Source organism: Kryptolebias marmoratus, linkage group LG9 (genome assembly GCF_001649575.2).
Source record: "Kryptolebias marmoratus isolate JLee-2015 linkage group LG9, ASM164957v2, whole genome shotgun sequence".
Lineage (NCBI taxonomy): Eukaryota > Metazoa > Chordata > Actinopteri > Cyprinodontiformes > Rivulidae > Kryptolebias > Kryptolebias marmoratus.
This window is the reverse complement of record NC_051438.1, coordinates 19,579,326-19,596,101: the sequence shown is the minus strand read 5'-3', so window position 1 is coordinate 19,596,101 and position 16,776 is coordinate 19,579,326. Positions and strand designations below refer to the sequence as shown.

The 16,776-nt window shown below is 45.1% G+C and overlaps 2 protein-coding genes across 2 annotated transcripts; one reads left to right on the top strand and one right to left on the bottom strand.

Annotated features, from left to right (window-relative positions):
- The first annotated feature begins 146 nt into the window (after positions 1–146).
- LOC108246669 (zinc finger protein ubi-d4) lies at positions 147–5,130 on the top strand. Its single transcript, XM_017434324.3, has 5 exons — positions 147–511; positions 1,132–1,263; positions 1,404–1,516; positions 2,665–2,746; positions 3,686–5,130. The coding sequence occupies exons 1-5, from the start codon at positions 352–354 to the stop codon at positions 3,769–3,771; spliced, it is 573 nt and encodes a 190-aa protein (XP_017289813.1). The 5' UTR covers positions 147–351; the 3' UTR covers positions 3,772–5,130.
- Positions 4,500–16,760, bottom strand: LOC108246674 (sodium/potassium/calcium exchanger 3-like). Its single transcript, XM_017434330.3, has 17 exons — positions 16,103–16,760; positions 15,878–15,970; positions 13,226–13,302; positions 13,065–13,139; positions 12,832–12,916; positions 11,969–12,072; positions 11,476–11,550; positions 11,076–11,101; positions 10,924–10,977; positions 10,712–10,848; positions 10,486–10,574; positions 9,149–9,428; positions 8,481–8,647; positions 8,280–8,394; positions 7,536–7,648; positions 6,920–6,985; positions 4,500–6,776 (listed from the first exon to the last, which is right to left on the bottom strand). Exons 1-17 carry the CDS (start codon positions 16,209–16,211, stop codon positions 6,666–6,668), a joined length of 1,776 nt encoding a protein of 591 aa, XP_017289819.1. The 5' UTR covers positions 16,212–16,760; the 3' UTR covers positions 4,500–6,665.
- Positions 16,761–16,776: the final 16 nt, after the last annotated feature.

Here is a 16,776-nt window from a genome sequence, read left to right as displayed (position 1 = left end):
CATGATGTAATGTTTAAAGACCCCACTTGGAACTAAAGTTTGCAGGATTGAAATTGAAAAAGTTCGTTTTCTGGATGCTTTTTTTTTTTTTTTTTGGTTTATTTTTAAAAAAAATTTCTTCTTTTTTTTTTTTCCCCACAACGATGCTTTGTGTGTGCTACGTAACAGCTTCTTGGCCGCGGCTCACTGTGTTTTTGCTACTTGCGTCTCCACTGAAATTTAATCCTGTGGCAAAAAGATTTAAAAAAAAAATCTAATTTGGGAGTGATGAATGCCACACTTCCAGCTTGGTTCCACATCGGGCCTTTTTTTTTTTTTTTTAAAGCGTACCCATCACGATAACACTTTTGTATGACGGTGTGTGTGTGTATATCAGTCTGTGGGAAGCGCTACAAGAACCGTCCCGGCCTCAGCTACCACTATACACACTCTCACCTGGCAGAGGAGGAGGGCGAGGACCACGAGGAGATTGAGGCACCACCCACTCCTCGCCAGCCTGAGGAGCAGAAGAGTGAGTCAGTCTCAGGGTGCTGAGAGAGAGCGAGGCAGAGAAAGGCGGGAGGGAAGTCTGGTTGCATGCCGTGTCGCATGTGTTTGTTGAAGGGAAGTCTATTTTTCTCATTTCTTTTTTTTTCATTTTTTACCCAGCTCTTTTCATTTTTTGATTTTTTTCTGTTTTTTTATGATTTTGAATCCAAATTTTGGATTTCACTGAGGATTTCTGACTAAAAAAATATGCTTGCACAGTTGGGACATCTGGCAGTTTTTCAGCACATCATTCATCTGTTTTTTGTGTTTTTGTTTTTTTCCTCCTCCCCAGCAACACAGTCCATCTCATAGGTGTTGTTTTTCCTATTTGCACGCGACACAATGTTTGCAAATTCATACATACACGTGTGTGCTTTTTGTTTTTGTCATGGAGTCATTCGTTAAAGCTCATAATTCAATGCGTCATTAGTCAGCTGTGATGGTTAAAATAAGTGTGACGGTCACTCTAATTTTGAGAACAAAGTGTTTTTTTTTTCTTGTTAGCCCAACCTGTAAAAACTGTGAGCCTGTATGCAGCGTCGGGTTTTAATGACAATTCTAATGTGCTTGAAATATTTCCTTTTTGCTCGTTCTCCTCCTCAGCAAATAAGAAGGGTCCCAACGGATTGGCGCTGCCCAACGACTACTGCGACTTCTGTTTGGGAGATTCCACCTTAAACCAAAAGACCGGCCAATCAGAGGAGCTGGTGTCCTGCTCAGACTGTGGACGATCAGGTAGGACCCGGTGTTTTTTAAGACTTGGTTCGTCGTTTTTGGACGGAAGCAGGTTGATTGTTGTTAGTCGCTGGTGACTCTCGAACAAGTCTCTTGGTTGTGCTGGTGGACGCCAACATGTCTCCGCCTCCCTCCCGCAGGCCACCCGACGTGCCTGCAGTTCACCCCGGTGATGATGGCCGCAGTGAAGACCTACCGCTGGCAGTGCATCGAGTGCAAATGCTGCAACGTCTGCGGCACGTCGGAGAACGATGTGAGCCTCGATCTCATTATTTCCACTAAAAGTCATACAAGATAGTCATGGGCCACGGTTCAGGAAAAACAAAATTCCTTGCAATATATATATATTTTTTAAAAATCTAGTTTAAGTCTGTGTCTGGTTAGAGCCATGCATCCTCTGCTCTTTGCATCACAGACCACATTTAGCTGGGAGTAGCTCAGACCGGTTTATCTGCACGGTTTGTTTATTCTCAGGTTTGACGAGGCAGCAGATCAGATTGTCCCTGTAGGCTACAGACCCAAATATACAGTAGTTTTCTGTGCGTATCAGATGTAGAAAAACATACATTTAGTTTTATATTTATCGACTAGAAAAAAACCTTTCACAGGATGAAACATTTGGTGGGGAAGGCCTAATTGAAATGTCTGCAGTATGAACTTGTTTTTTGGCGTAATGCTGCTTTTTTATGGCTTTTTGAAACCTGCATGATTCTCAGTGTTTGGTTAAACCTAAAGAGCTCCTTGGGCTTCATGCAGTGGGGTTAATTAGTCAATTAGCACAAAGGAGATAAAGTCTAAATCATTTCATCGTGTCTGTATTCACAAATAACTAAGCTATTAAACAACCAATAAACCCAGCAGACTAACTGAAAGATTTAATCCTTTTTTTCCCCCCAGTCTTTCAGAAAAGAGCGAGTTTTTGGATCACAAACTGCAGAGATTTTCATGTTTCACTTTTAAGGAGGCTTTTTATTGGATTATTGACAGAAGTTTCCCAACGAGATGGAGACAGAAGTGTTTCCTGTTCTCAAAACCAAGTTAGGGAAAGGTGTGGCGGGGGGAGAGGAGGTTGTTTTATAATTAGGCCTGTCCTTCATTTGTGTCGACGCAGTAAATGTCAGCAGGTTGGTTGCAAGTGATGGAAAAGGTCAAGTTATCCTCCGCAGATAATTTAAAATGCTCTGTGTTTCAGTACGGTTTGAAGGTTGCTCTTGCCCTTCTCTGCATATCAATGGACTTCCTTCATGTAAATACTCAGTCACCAAGATAATGTTTAAATCTTGAAGGACAGAATCAGAAGGTGGCAGCACCCATCGATAACTCCCCTGGTTCGTTTCATTTAAAGGCCCGATTTCAACAACTCGGTCATCACTTTGCCAACATGATGTTGTGTTTCTACAGGACCAGCTGCTGTTCTGCGACGACTGCGACCGAGGATACCACATGTACTGTCTAACTCCACCCATGACCGAACCCCCGGAGGGTAAGCTGCCGCTTCGCTGTGGAGGTTAATCCGATCCGCTGGGCTACCCTCTGATCACCTGTGGAGAAACCTCCCAGAAACCTTCATGGGTGAACTCAAACACTTGAGCTTGAGTCTGAGAGTTCACTTGACTTCATAGTGAATGATCAGGAGCCTTAGTATTTTCGGACAACTAAAAGAAAAAAGAAGTATTTAGCTTTGGTAGCGGCATGTGCTACAATGTACGAGTGATGAATGGGATTTCAATAAAAACCCATCCCTCTTTAGAGCTCTACAGCTCAGGCAGACCTCACAGCAGAAACATCATTCAAAGTTTAAACAGGTCACAAAAAGGTGAACTTTACTTCACTGAACAGACATTTTCATATCGTTTATGGTTTTTACACAATCGTCGTTTAGGTTTTATGATTTTTGGAGGACAGTTGATGTCACACTGACTTTTGAAATGTCTAAAAATGACAAAGCTTTTGCAAACAAGTTATACATCAAAACGTATAGATTCTGGCCATGGTGACCATAACCGGCCACTTTTGATCTTGGTTCTCTTTACACTTCTTATACAGTGGCTTGGGAGGTAGGGGAGGAGGGTTGCTGGTTCGAGCCCCCACTCCGTCCGTCTTAGCTGTCGTGTCCTTGGGCAAGACGCTTCACCTGCCTTGCTTACTGGTGGTGGTCAGAGGGTTTCGATGGCGCCGCTGTCATGGCAGCGTCACCTCTGTCAGCTCGCCTCAGGGCAGCTGTGGCTACAATGTAGCTCACCACCATCAGTGTGTGAATGTGAGGGTGATTGACTGAATGTAGTGTGAAGCGCTTTGGGGTCCTTGGACTAGATAAGGTGCTATACAAGTGCAGGTCATTTACCCTTCCCGGTTTAGGAGTATTCTCTTGGTTTTGATTGTTGGAGAACCGGCTGCTCTGATGTTCCTGTGTTGTTCTCAGGGAGCTGGAGCTGCCACCTGTGTCTGGCTCTGCTGAAGGACAAAGCCTCCATATACCAGCAGAACCAGAGCTCTGCCCCCGAGTGACATCAGAACACGAACCCCGCCTCTCTCAGCGCCTGGACCCCCGCCGCCGCCACCACTCACCCTCTCCAAGTTCAAAACGTCAGACCTCCACTCAGTCCAGACTGCCTGGCTCCCGTCCCGACGCGGCTGAGCCAGAACCCAGATCAGCTTTACGAGTCGCCCTCTTCTACAGCGTGAGCCGGGTGGGGTGTGGAGGGCGGGGACTCGAAACCAAAAACCAGACCTTGGATCCGTCAACACGGGGATTAAACCATCACTACCAACCTGCCTACAAACTCCCAGGAACTTGTTCTCAAACACGTAACACGCCGTGTGTACATACGTTCGATACACACGTCCTATTGGACTGCTAGAGACTTAAAGCATGCAGTAACCATAGTAACTGCCGTCTCCATGGGAGCTCCCAGGAGCAAGAAAGGATTAGCATCACACATACACACTCACACGACGCAGACTGTTGAGACAGTCTCCCAAATGATCTATTTTTACTCACCGAAAGTGGCGCGGAGAAGGCGTCCCCTCACCCGCGATGGGAGGATGTTATTACTGTGTCTGATTATTGGTGGGCTTTTCTAGTGGCTTTTGTCTGCGTGTGCCGTCGTCCCATCCATAGGAGCATTTAATGTGTGTTTTTAAAAGAGGTCTCTCAAACCACAGCGACTCGTCACTATAAAGTAGCAGGACAGAGGTGGGGAAAGCAAGTTGACGGTAATGATTTTAAGTTTTTATTTTTAATCGTTCAGTGTATTAAAACACAGATGAGATTCAAACACTAAACCAGAGAGGCTGCAGAGGTCAAGAAGCTAAAAAAAACCCAAAAATAACCTCACACCTGGTTCGCTCTCAGACCGTACAGCCGCACCACGTCCTCACACGACTTCTGGCATCGTTTTAAAACCCTCCTTTGGCAGCTTTACGTTCAGTTTCTCCCGTGGTTTTGAACAGCTCCATGACGCTGGTTTGCATGCAGAACAGTTTCATATCACAAGTGTTTCTTCTTCTTTTCTTTTTAATTATTATTTTATTTTTTACATTTTATATTGCCTGATATCCTGTTAGTATTTGGGAGTTTTTACTAGTTGAATTTTGTAAAATCTGGTATCACAAACACTTCAGTATATAGCTCCTAATGCATTCTATGTACTGTATTGACTTTTTTATTTTTTATTCAGACTGTGACATGTTTGAAATCATTTGAATATTTGTTGGTTGTTTTCTTTTCTGAAATGTCAGACTTTCATCGTGAGTATTTGTAAAATGACGTACTTTGTTGTATTATTTTTATTTTTTACGTTTCTTTTGTATCAAAGCTGATTTAGCCCGACTGAAATAAAAAAATAATAAATTCTCTAAAATGTTCCCGTCGTTAAAGAGTCAATTCTAAGAACAAGAACATCTAAAACAAAAAAAACAACAACTTGGGATAATGTTTAGAAATTAGCTAATTTTATTTGTCAGAACTGTTTTCTGCAGTAATTTACAAGAATTTCAGCTAAAAAGCAGATCTGTTAGCGGCCATCTTTAATCAGGTTGACTCCTAAAGTCAAACAGCTGTAGATGTTCGTCCAAAGATTACTTTATGAGCAATTCAATGAAAAATCTCTCCACCGGGTCGGGAAATATTTTGCTAACAGACAAACATGAAGGCAATTACAGGTCTGCCCAGCTTTGAAGGCAGCAGGCGATCACAAATTTTCTACAATCTTTGGGTTTTTAGATTTAGATGATTAGTTCCACAGAGGAAACAAAGAAGTTAAAGCTAAAAAAAAAATCTGACATTTAACTCAGTGTTGAAGGAAGAAATGAATCTTTTTCACAAAATGTGCTGCTTTGATTCTGACGTAAAGACGTTTTCTACTGAAACAGTGTCTGTAAATACTAATATATACATACTTATACAGTTACTGTAGATTTGGGACGTGGTATAAAGTGTTTCAGATGCTCAAAGAAGCCGACATTTTAGCCTGTGCTTCAAAAACAAAAGAAAAGAAAAGCGGCAGTTTTGTTTTTAACTAAGTTTTTGTTTTTCACCCGGCAGTCAACGGACTAAACTTGATATCGTAACCATTGACATAAACCGCTCTTATAAAAACAAGAAGTTCTAACATTTCTGGATGGTTCACTGGTCACCGTCTCTGTGTGGTTCTGCCTAAAACATCCGAGAAGCTCGGGTTTATTTTCCTGCAGCAAACAAAGTTAAATGAAGTTTTTCATTCAGAGTTTACATCAGCTGCCGCATGTGGGGAAAAAAACAAATTAAATCAAATACATCTTGTCCAGTTTTTAAAGAGGATAAAGTTTGAGGCACAGAAGAGAGAGCTTGCAGAGCAAAGAGTTTTATTGCACTCACACCTCAGGAAAACTGCACTCGAGGGTTCTCCGAGGGGACGTTCAGGGACCGAGGAGCGTTAAAAACGAGGAGCCAGGACAACAGAGACTTAGTGCAAATATTCGGAGCGCGCCGATCAGCCATGCTACGCCGTTTACAGCCACGAAGGTGCGACGAAAAACCGGGACACGAAACACGAAAACAGGAGCACGAACCGAGAAGCGACTACATCGTTTTACACACGTGATTCTCTGAGGTTTCTCGGTGTCGGGGCACGCTTCGGGCTGCGGGGGATTCAAACTCAACACTTTATAAATTCGCTGTGACACGTCAAGTGCAAGCTGGGCTCGAGTCCTCAAACCGTGCGCTGAAGGTTCTCCGGTACAAAACTATTTAAAATACTCGTTTATCAAAGGTAAACATCACTCACAGACGCCTGGTGTCACAGGAACGCAGCTCCAACAGCCACCGTGAGGAAAAAGGAAAATCCACGCCTGCGTACATTTAATGGCAGCAGTGAAGAAATCTGTCGTTGGGACAGAGTGTGTGTGTGTGTGTGTGTCCTCTACAGCCTTTCAAAGCCGACGGAGCAGACGAGGAAGATGGCGTAAAGCAGCAGGAGACAGAGGCCCAGCCTGCGGTCCAACCTCCAGCGGTTCAGATGGACACACAGAACCTGAGCAGAGAGAGACGGGCTTCACTTCCTGTTCTGCTGCTGGGACTCAGATTCTCAGAAAAGTTGATGCAAAGCTCTCAGGCTGTGATGGGGGGGTGGGATGATGTGGTGAGGAGAAGTGAGGCTGGGGGGGATGTACTCACGGTGAGCGTGACCGAGGCCAGCAGCAGAATCACCGAGTACACCAGACCTCTGCTGTTGATTGTCACCTGAAATCAGGCAGAAAAATCTAATTCAGCTTTACAATGAAACGGTTATTAATGAAGCACATCTTATGTTGATCTAAAATGTCATTTGCTAAAAAAATATCTTGTTCTACATTTTTTTTTTGCCGTCTGATGAATCTAAGTCCTCCTTTCGCTCCGTTTTTGGTCTCAGAACATTTTTATAGTCTTGTTTTTTTTGGTTGTTCAGCTAAAAATAAGACTGAAACAGCAACAACACTGATTTAAAGCTAAGTTTAGAGGCTACAAAACGGTTCAGAGTTGACAGGAGCTGCACATTCATGAATATTTAATTCCTGTTGTTACGAGTTTTAACACCCAGGTGTATTTTATTCATCGGTCGGTGAAGAAGGATTTGAAACAGAGACGTCACTTTAGCTGCATTAAACACAGATTGTAGTTTTTCACCCTCTCCACGTTGGTGGCAGTTTGTAAAACAAAAATGGACCCTTTAATAAAGTCCCTTTGACTGAGGTGGTGTGTCCAAACCTTCGGCCGTATGTGAAATGTGTCCAAACAGAAAGACAAGTTTTACCACCGATCCGTAGCTGACGATGAGAGTCCTCAGCGCCCAGGGGAAGCCCAGGCCCAGCAGCACGTCGAAGATGTTGCTGCCGATGGAGTTGGACACGGCCATGTCGCCCATTCCTGCAACGGTCCCCATCCGCACGGGAACACAGAGTTAAAACACGCAGCGTCAGATCAATAAACCCGTCCTCATCCACCTTACATGTAAACTGAGGACAGTTCGTTAGGAGAAACTTTGTTTTTTTAATTAGATTTGATTTAAACTACAAGATTTTTAAGAATCTCAGTTTATAATAGAAGGTTTCTGCTACTTTAATGGTTTAAAGTCCTATTGTTTTATTTAACTATTTATTTGAGATGTCAAATGAGATTTTTCCCCAAATGAAACTAAATTCAGGTGCAGATTTTAGGCACAGCTGAACATGAATTCAGAGGGTTTAATGTGTTTTATTCTTTTAGGAAAAATCATATTCACAGGACGCAGACATTTTCATCACGGCGACCTGTGGTTCCTTTAGATTTCTAACACTTTATTTTCAAAGATTGACGAAATAAATTTGCTTCTTTCTCTACAGAAGTCAATCCATCTCCTCAGAGATCCAACATTTGACTTTCTGATCTGTAAGTTTCACCACCAACAGTGTAGAAATATTTGTAGTTTTCATTTCTTCAGTCGTAATCTGCTCTGATCCTGATTGTTGCTTGATTTTTTCCCCATGCTGGGATGTCAGGTGATAACAAACGCACACACCTTGTCGGGCGACGATGAGACTGGCCATACAGTCGGGAACGCTGGTGCCGGCCGCCAGAAAAGTGATGCCCATGATGACGTCGGGGATCCCGAGCGTGTAGCTGATGATGGTCACCTTAGGGGAGGAGGAGACGGCCGAACGTGAGTGACTTTACCCCGCGCGCGCGTGTTTGCGACAGCCGCCGGCGCAGAGTTTCCTACCATCCAGACCATGAGGTAGGAGAAGAGGGCGATCCAGAGCGTGGACGCCATGAAGGTGAGCAGGTACCAGCGCTCCCATCGCGGCCGGCTGCAGTCGGGGACGGTGCAGTGAAGCAGGAAGCTCAGAGGCCACGACAGGAGCCACTTCAGACGCATCCATCGCCCGACTGAGGGAGCGACCAAAACACACACACACACACAGACGCATGTACACAACGATTCCCCCCGACAGGCGTCATTACAGATTCATCTCAGCTTTTAAATTATTCACGGCTCGGCCTGAATGTGCCTGTGAGTGTGTGTGTGTGTGTGTGTGTGTGTGTGTGTCGGCTCCCTTAAATCAGCTTTAAGATGTGAAACATCGACCGGTTGTTACAGAAGCACCAATGAGACGTCACAGGAAGGCTTTAGCCTCCAAGTAGCCATTTTTTTTTTACAGGGAAAAAAGGAGATGAAAGTCTGCAGAAGCTCAATGGATCACATCTGCTCTCAGGATTACTCTTATTTTGAAAGGTCTAAAGGGTAAATACGAGATGTGCTGTCCAGTTTCTGACGTTATTGTTTGTTTAGATGATTCTTTAACTGAGTGCCAAAATAATAATATTCAAAAAATAATAAACTTCAGAAACAGCCTTCAATGCCTCTTTGTAAGCTTTTTATTGACTCACCTGGCAGGACGAAGGGTTTGAAAGCGTTCTCCTCCTCTCCTTCCTCCTGCTCTTCCTCCTCCTCCTCTTCCTGCTCCTTCGGCTGCGAACTCCCTGCCGCCTCGCCCCCCGATTCCTTGCCCGCGTCCTTCTCTCCCTCCGTCGGTGGCGGTGGCCTGTCGCCCTCGGCTGCCGCCGCCGCCCTGTTCTCTCTCCCCCACGTTCCGCCGGCAGCCGAAACGCCCTCCCCCGAAGCCGCGCCCTCCTCTGGGCTCACCCGAGCCCGAATCAGCCTCTGGCTCTGTGGGAGCCGAGAGAGACCAGGTTGAAATGAGGGGAGAGGACAGCGCGACACGAGGAACGTTGCAAAAAAAAAAAGAGCGAGACAAACAGAAGAAGAGCGAGAAGACATGTAAGAGGGCTGAGGGAAAGAGGAGGCAGGAGATCAGGTGTCTGGCAGCACTTTGTGGGGTTTTTCTTGTAGGTTTATTAGATTGTGACGGTGCATCGATGGTAAATGGATGCTGGTTTCTACAGAAGTGTGTTTACTCCAGATGGAGAAACACTAAGTTATAGCTGAGTTATTAGCTCAGCCTTGGGGCATCGCAATCTGAAGCTTTCTGCCTCGCAAATTAAAAAAAAACGTACAAATTTTACCATAAAAAAATTAATTTTTTTCTGCAACATTGACATTGAAGTTAACTGCGGCTCCAAAATGGCAGCTGACTGCGTGAACGCTGCTTCAGCTTCACACTGTTGGTTTTTAGTTTTCTGGTTTTTGCAGTCTAATCACTTCTGCGGACTTTGGGCCATTTTGTGCTGCGACTTTTGTTTTTGTAACTTTTATACTTTTCAAAAAATATGTAACCTTGTATTTCCCCCCATAGAAAAACATTTAGATCTCTTCAAAATCATTGTTTACTTTAAATTAGCTTCATATACTTCCTCTAATTCTGTTTTCTTTTGCTAGTTCTTAGCTTCTGTTCTGCTTCATTTAACTTTTCCCCAGTCTTTTGTGACTTTTAGCTTCCAGCTAGCCTCTTTATACTTCAGCTTTGAACTAGTTTTTTGCTATTTTTAACTTTTAGCTAGCGTTCTGCTTCTTTTAGTCACTCAGCTCTCAGCAGCCTCGCTGCATTTTTGCAGAAAAAAAAAGCATTTTCTTTAGTTACAGTTAAATACAGCTAAATTAAATGAAAATCAAACAGTTGTTCCATCCTGAGTGGCGCCTCCACGCTCAGATAAATACCCGTCAGCTCAGCCCGGGGGGCTTCGAGGTGACTGATGACTGTGCGTCCTGCCATGTGCAGGCGGGTGTAGGGGGGGAAATGCGTGGTGATGAGAAGGCGGAAGCTTGCCTCTGAGAAGGTGAGCTGGTGGGGGTGCAGGTTCAGAAGCTCGTCCACCATCACCACTGCCGAGTCCTGACCGGCCACCACACACGAGTCTGACGGACGGGAGAAACGGGAGCAGGAGGTCAGAGAAGAAATGAAACAACGGGGCTTCAAAAACCCGAAAGCAGACAAGCTTCAAGTGGGTCAGCAAGTCCGCTCCGGCAGACAGAAGCTCCCCGATGTCGTGCACCTGGCTTCAGCGGCACCATGTCGTTCTCACAGTTGCTGGCGTTTCCGACGGCGGTGGCCCGCCTGAAGCTGCTCAGGCACGGATGAGCCTCCATGCTGCAGTGCCTCTCCACCAGGCAGCAGAGGGACCTGTTGAACCTGCACACAGAGGGAATTTTCGGCAGAAATGAGATGTGCACCCAACCATCAGAGACGTGAGAGGACGGGACTCACTTCATGATGAGGATGTAGATCCCGTACATGGAGATCAGGATGATGGTCTCCCACCTGAAACGAGCAGCATTCATCACAGCGCCAAATATCTCGTCTCGTCTCACGTACAAACAAAAGCAGCTCCTAAAATTTAGATTTTAATACGGTCTTACCACAAGACTTTTTCATCATAGATCACCTGTAAATAATTAACAAAAGGATGTTAATTTAAAGTCAGAAACAAACCTTTTCTGTGTTCGTGGTCCTATCAGATGAAACGCTGAAAAGAACTCTAGATTTTGATGTTCGACTCAAAACATTTGGGTGAAAATTTAGCTTTCCTCTCCTCATTACTGTGTTTAAAGCGTAAACCAGCTGGCTAAGGTTGCTGACTCTATTTGACATGTACTCTTCTGTCTCTAAATCACGTGAAATTATCAGTATTTTGTGATCAGTGTGGTGAGAACACCAACCCCAGTGCGAAGCCTTTGAAAGATCAGATCTTATTGCATCTAACCAGTAAGAAGACCATCGTGAGAAAGCTGCTGTAGCTTCATTTAAAGGTTTTCTCACCAGAATAAGGACCACTATGGAGAGGATGTAGAAAAAAGCATCGCGGAACAAAGGCCACCAGCTCAGGGAGATGGGCTGCAGACAAAGACAGGAGACACAAGAAATACTGTCCAAAAAAATGGGATTTTAGCTTTGTTAAACTGACATCTGCGTTAAAAATGGTTTAGTTATAATTTCAGTATTTCTAGAAAATGGTAGAACTTGTGAGCAGCTTCCCTCTCTTCTAGACGTAACAATAAAAGCAAACATGCGCACATCTCTTCATGGTGAGTCTTTAGTCCTGTGCCATGCAAATAACACAGCCGCACGAATGCTTTTACTGACTTCCAGAACCAAACAAATCAAGCAGTGACCTGGGGAAACATGGAGGAAGCTCTTCTGATTTGTATAAGCGTTTAACTGTGCCGCCCCGCGAAGGCAATGCAGGCGAAACCAGCTGGAAGTTCCCAAAGTGTAGTTTTTTTTTTTGGTGCATTGGAAAACTAAAACGAACCTGCCCAGCGAAGATGCCGCAGAGACCAATGATGACAAGGATGTTAAAGACGGCTGAGCCAACGATAGTTCCCACGCCGACGTCTCCCTTCGTGATGAAAACCCCTGAAACCAGAGAACCAAAAGCTACAAATCAGCAACGAGGACAAAGTCAGCAGCTTTGTGACACTGAACCAAAAAAAAAGAAACACTAATATCATTTTTCTCTTGTTCATATTAAAACTTTGACAGGTCACATAACTAGAAGCTCTTTATCTTCACTTTATGCTTCAGAGTTACACGGCTGGATGTGGTTTTATTGACTAAAAAAAAAAACGTTTTTCCTTCTTCTGTGAATGAATCAGGTTGTGTCAGATGCATTACTGTATTTTCTGGACTATAAGGAGCACTTAAAAGCCTTCAATTTTCTCAAAAAACGACAGTGCACCTTATAATCCGGAGCGCCTTATATGTGTAAGAAGTCGTGATGTTTTAGTACGACTTTAGTTAAACTACAAAGCTGCACCGCTCGCAGCATCAAGGCTCAGTTATAATCGCACGGCGCGCGGACCTGAGCGAGCGATGGAGGAGTTTATACTTGTCGCTTACATCGGTGCAGTATTCTCCAAAAGGACGGGGGGCTGTTTTGTTTCACTTAATGCGCCTTATAGTTCTGTGCGCCTTATATATGACAAAAGTTTAAAAAAATTACCATTCATTGACAGTGTGTCTTATAATCCAGTGCGCCCTATAGTGCAGAAAACACGGTACATTAAAGCTCTTTCTGCTTCATGATATTAGAAGCAAAATTTTTAATCAAAAAAAAAAAGATCCCAGTAGGATGAGCGTTTTTAGGACATATTTGTCAACAGACGTCTCACTGACCGATCAATGAGGTGAAGAGCTCGGGGGCGGAGCTTCCAGCTGCCATGAAGGTTGCCCCGGCAACATCCTGACTGAGATGAAGGTTCTGGTGGACAGAGGTGAAGAGCTTATCACAAGTCAAAGAAAAGAGCAACAAACCAGCAGAACTGGGATTTCCAAAGAAATTGCAGACATTAATGAAGCTCTTTTTTTTTTTGACGTTTTAAAAGGTTTGCTTGTAAGGTAGTTCCTACCTCTGACACTTTTTCCAGCGACGGCACAAAGTAAACGTCACACACTATGGCCAGCGCGTGAAACATGTAGACCGCCTGGGAAGACACAGGAGAACGCCGTCCGTTGAGACGCGTCTCGTACGTTTCGGCGCGACGAGGCAGCACTTTGATTCGATACTCACGCAGAGGACGTGGAGCAGCACGGCGCCCTGCCTCCTCTGACCCAGAGTGAAGACGTCCTCCGGAAACTCGTTTATGGCTGAGGAAGAAACAGGCCGAGCAACACGTCAGCATGTTGACAAATCTTTAAGTTTTGCCTCACAAAAAAAAAAAGAAATAAAAAGCTGGAGGTGGTGACGCGGCTGTCCTCGAAGTCAAAGAAGTGGTCTCCAATTCTGGTCCTCGAGGGCCACCATCCTGCATGTTTCCCTTGTTTCTCTGCTCCAACAAACCTGATTTGAATCAATGTCTGATTAACAGGCTTCTGCAGAACATGAAGAGGTGATTTAACCACTAAATCAGGTGTGTTGGAGCAGAGAAACAAGGAGGACCTGCAGGATAGTGGCCCTCAGGGACCAGGATTGGAAACCCCTGCTTTAAAGAGTTTATTTTAAGGGATTTTTTTCCTCTTCTGAACATTTAAAACAGGTCAGAAATTGGGTTTGGATATTTCTCCCTGCCTCAATGCCGTAATGCTTTATATAAAATGGTCATCTTTATGTGGAGCCGACAACTAATTAGCTTTTTTTTTTGGCCTTCAGTACAGAAAACATTCTTCTCTGAATGAATAAGATTTTGCAAATCCCTGGTAAGAGACTTAAAAATCCAAGAAATGAAGAATGAAAAGGAACTGGAATCATTTTGTAAGTAAAGAAAGCGAAACGTGGCTTTTTTTTTGATTTGCACAACTGCTGAAGAGCCACTCGGATGTAATTTTTGTTTGAATTGGTCTGAACAGCAGCTCCTCAGTCAGTTTGGTCTGAGAGCTGAAGATCATCACAAACACCCGTTTATTTTTTTATTTTTTACACCAAATGACACTGGAGTTAACGGATACGCCTCTCCAGCAGAATAAAACAGCCTGACTGGTGATTTTTTTTTTTTTTAAATTGCACAAACTATAAATGTCGTCGTCGTGTTCCACGGCTGAAAGAGTTACTGAAACGTTAAACATCCGCAGGTTCTGTTCTGGTGAGGTTGGTAATGAGCTTCAGTCGCGTGTAAACGGCGAAAACAGGTCGGTTTAATCATTTCCTAAAACCTGGAAGTCCCTCGTCTCCGCTTGTGCGCGTATCCATGGCAACAAGCGCCCTGCTTTAAGGTTAAATTGGTCCTTTTCCCAAGAATCCATTAGTGTCTCCATCAAGTTCCTTCTTAAACATAAACCTTTAAACGTGTAAGAAATTAGCTGGAAAGGAGGCAGAAGACGATAGAAAATACAAATAATTTGTTCTGGGAGTTTCTCCAATCAGGAGGTTGAATGATGACGGGTGAGTCAGTGGCTCACCGCTCATCACTGAACAGTAAAAAAACCCCAAACATTTTCTTTATTCTTTCAGGATCTACAGAGAGAAGCAGAGGAGAGTGCAGAAATCAGATTGTGTGAAGAGCAAAGGTGAGAATTCATGTTGGGTTTGTGTGAACTTGGAGCCTGCAGGCGACGCTGCACGGAAAAACCGTCCTGACATCTGATCCATAAAGCAGCGTGGGCCCAGGAGTGCCCCGGAAAACCACTTCCTCTCAACACAGTCTGCAGCTGAATCTGAGGTCAGATGTTCACGTTTCAGCTTCTGTTATACCAACCACGATGGTATCAGTAACACCGACTGAAGCCGGAGGCTGTTCTGAAGGTGCCTCGGCTTTTATGGAGCCAATTATTGCGTTTTAAAGGAAGCGCATCCCGCCATCAAAGGAGAGTCCTTTTAGGAGGATGATGCCAGACCTCGTTTTACGGCAAAGTCCAGATCTGCCTCCTGTTGAAAACGTTTCACTCGTCACCTTCCTCTTTTTTTTGTTTTTTCTTTCGCCTGCCCCCATTTCAGGGGTCCCCACAGCGAGTCGTCCTCCTCCATCTAACTCTGTCTTCTGCGTCCTCTGTCCAACTACGTCCTCCTCTTTGGTCTTTTTCCTGCAGACTCTCAGTTCAACCAGTTTCCAAACTATTAAAGAGCGTAAACTCTCTTTTGACCAATTTGAAATTCTAGACGTTTACGTTCTGCAAACTCACAGAACCCGGGCAGCAAAGATTCCCTATATTTGGAGTTTTTATTGCCTAAACTTTTCTTTTCAGAACTGGGATCTGTGCTTTATTTACAAGAGGAAGCAACTTTTTATTCCTTCATCTGTTGCATTTTTCCACAACCGGTAAAACCACCTTATTTCAGCGTGGGGTCATAATCTGCTGTCGCTGCTCACATTTCAGCCTTTCGAAGAGCCAAACACACGAGATGAGACGCGAGAGACAGATATGTTGATGAGAAGAGCTTGTTAATCAGCAGATCACTGCGACGGGGCAGGCGCTTTGAACCGCGGCGGCGGATGCGCGCAACATCCAGCCACGGATTCAGCATCCCGTTTCCTAGCAACTGGGCGCCTCAAAGGCCTGACTGTCTTTAAACATCTAGATGAGCAGAGTTTGAGGAAATTAAGTGGGGGGGGGGGCACATCAATGCACAGAGGAACCACACTTGTACAGGGAGGGCTTAATGAAGACGAGGAGCACAAACCGGTGTCACTGACATCAGTCTTCAGTGAATAAATACTCAACTTCATGCCTGAATGTGGTTTAAGAAACAGAGCAGACTGAGACAGGAAGAAAGGCAGGAAAGTCTTACCAGATCTAGAGGCGGTCTGGTTGTCCTCCTTCTGCAGGATGAGCTCTCTCTTGGATAAGAGCATGCCAGGACCCTCAGTTTGGCCAGGCGAGCCTGAGAGAAGGCAGACACTTTACTGAAACAAATCATGACATTTATGCAAGCTTTACAGGAAAATTAAAGCACGTTCGCATTGGGAAATGGCTTTCGGATAATAATAATAAAAGAGGAAAGGTTTATTTGTACCTGTCAGTTCACTGAAGTGAAAGATCCAGGCAGCAGCGAGCAGAGCCGCTCCGCCGGTGAGGAGCCGGGGAAGGAGCCGCCTCCGCCTCGGTCTCCGCGGAGCCTTCATCCCGCCGGCCGCGGCCGCTCGTCGGCTGTTGGATCAGAACATACCACCACCACCAGCAGCAGCCGGGCTCCTTTATTCCCTCCCTGCCCGCCTCCAAAAATCAAAACAAAAAAACCCGGATCCGACCGGCCTGTTGCTCCCCTCCACCACCCCGGATTTACCGTCCCTCAGCTCGGAGCTCCGCCGGAGAAAGGCACCGCGGCCCCGGCGTCAGCCCGTCAGCGTCCCGCTCCTCCCCGGGGCTCCGGCGCTGGAGCTCCGGCGTCCACAAGCTTCGCCTCCCGGGTCACCCGAAGCCACCGGTCGGCTGCAGGTTTAGAAATATCCCTTCTGCTCCTCAGACCCGTCTCAGCATCCCTTCCGTCCTGAATGTGGTCCCGATCAGGAGGCTTCCCGGCCGGCAGGGAGGGGGGTGTTTTCCTCTGGAGCTGGGTGGGACCAGCGACTCTTCCAGGGAGATTTATCAATAAACACCGATTATAGATTATAGGCGAGGTTAGGAGTCTCTGTGATCGATCTGTGCTCAGTCTGGGTCTGAAAGGTTTGAATCCAAACAGGTCTGAAT

Bases quoted from the DNA above. Each gene is read 5' to 3' on its own strand.
- LOC108246669 (XM_017434324.3), top strand. From the start codon at position 352: ATGACGGTGTGTGTGTGTATATCAGTCTGTGGGAAGCGCTACAAGAAC. The intron at 1,517-2,664 runs GTGAGCCTCGAT...GTGTTTCTACAG, and splicing joins GCGGCACGTCGGAGAACGAT to GACCAGCTGCTGTTCTGCGA. The intron at 2,747-3,685 runs GTAAGCTGCCGC...TGTTGTTCTCAG, and splicing joins CATGACCGAACCCCCGGAGG to GGAGCTGGAGCTGCCACCTG.
- LOC108246674 (XM_017434330.3), bottom strand. From the start codon at position 16,211: ATGAAGGCTCCGCGGAGACCGAGGCGGAGGCGGCTCCTTCCCCGGCTC. The intron at 13,140-13,225 runs GTGAGTATCGAA...GTGTCTTCCCAG, and splicing joins TGCTGCTCCACGTCCTCTGC to GCGGTCTACATGTTTCACGC. The intron at 10,849-10,923 runs GTGAGTCCCGTC...CTCTGTGTGCAG, and splicing joins ATCTACATCCTCATCATGAA to GTTCAACAGGTCCCTCTGCT.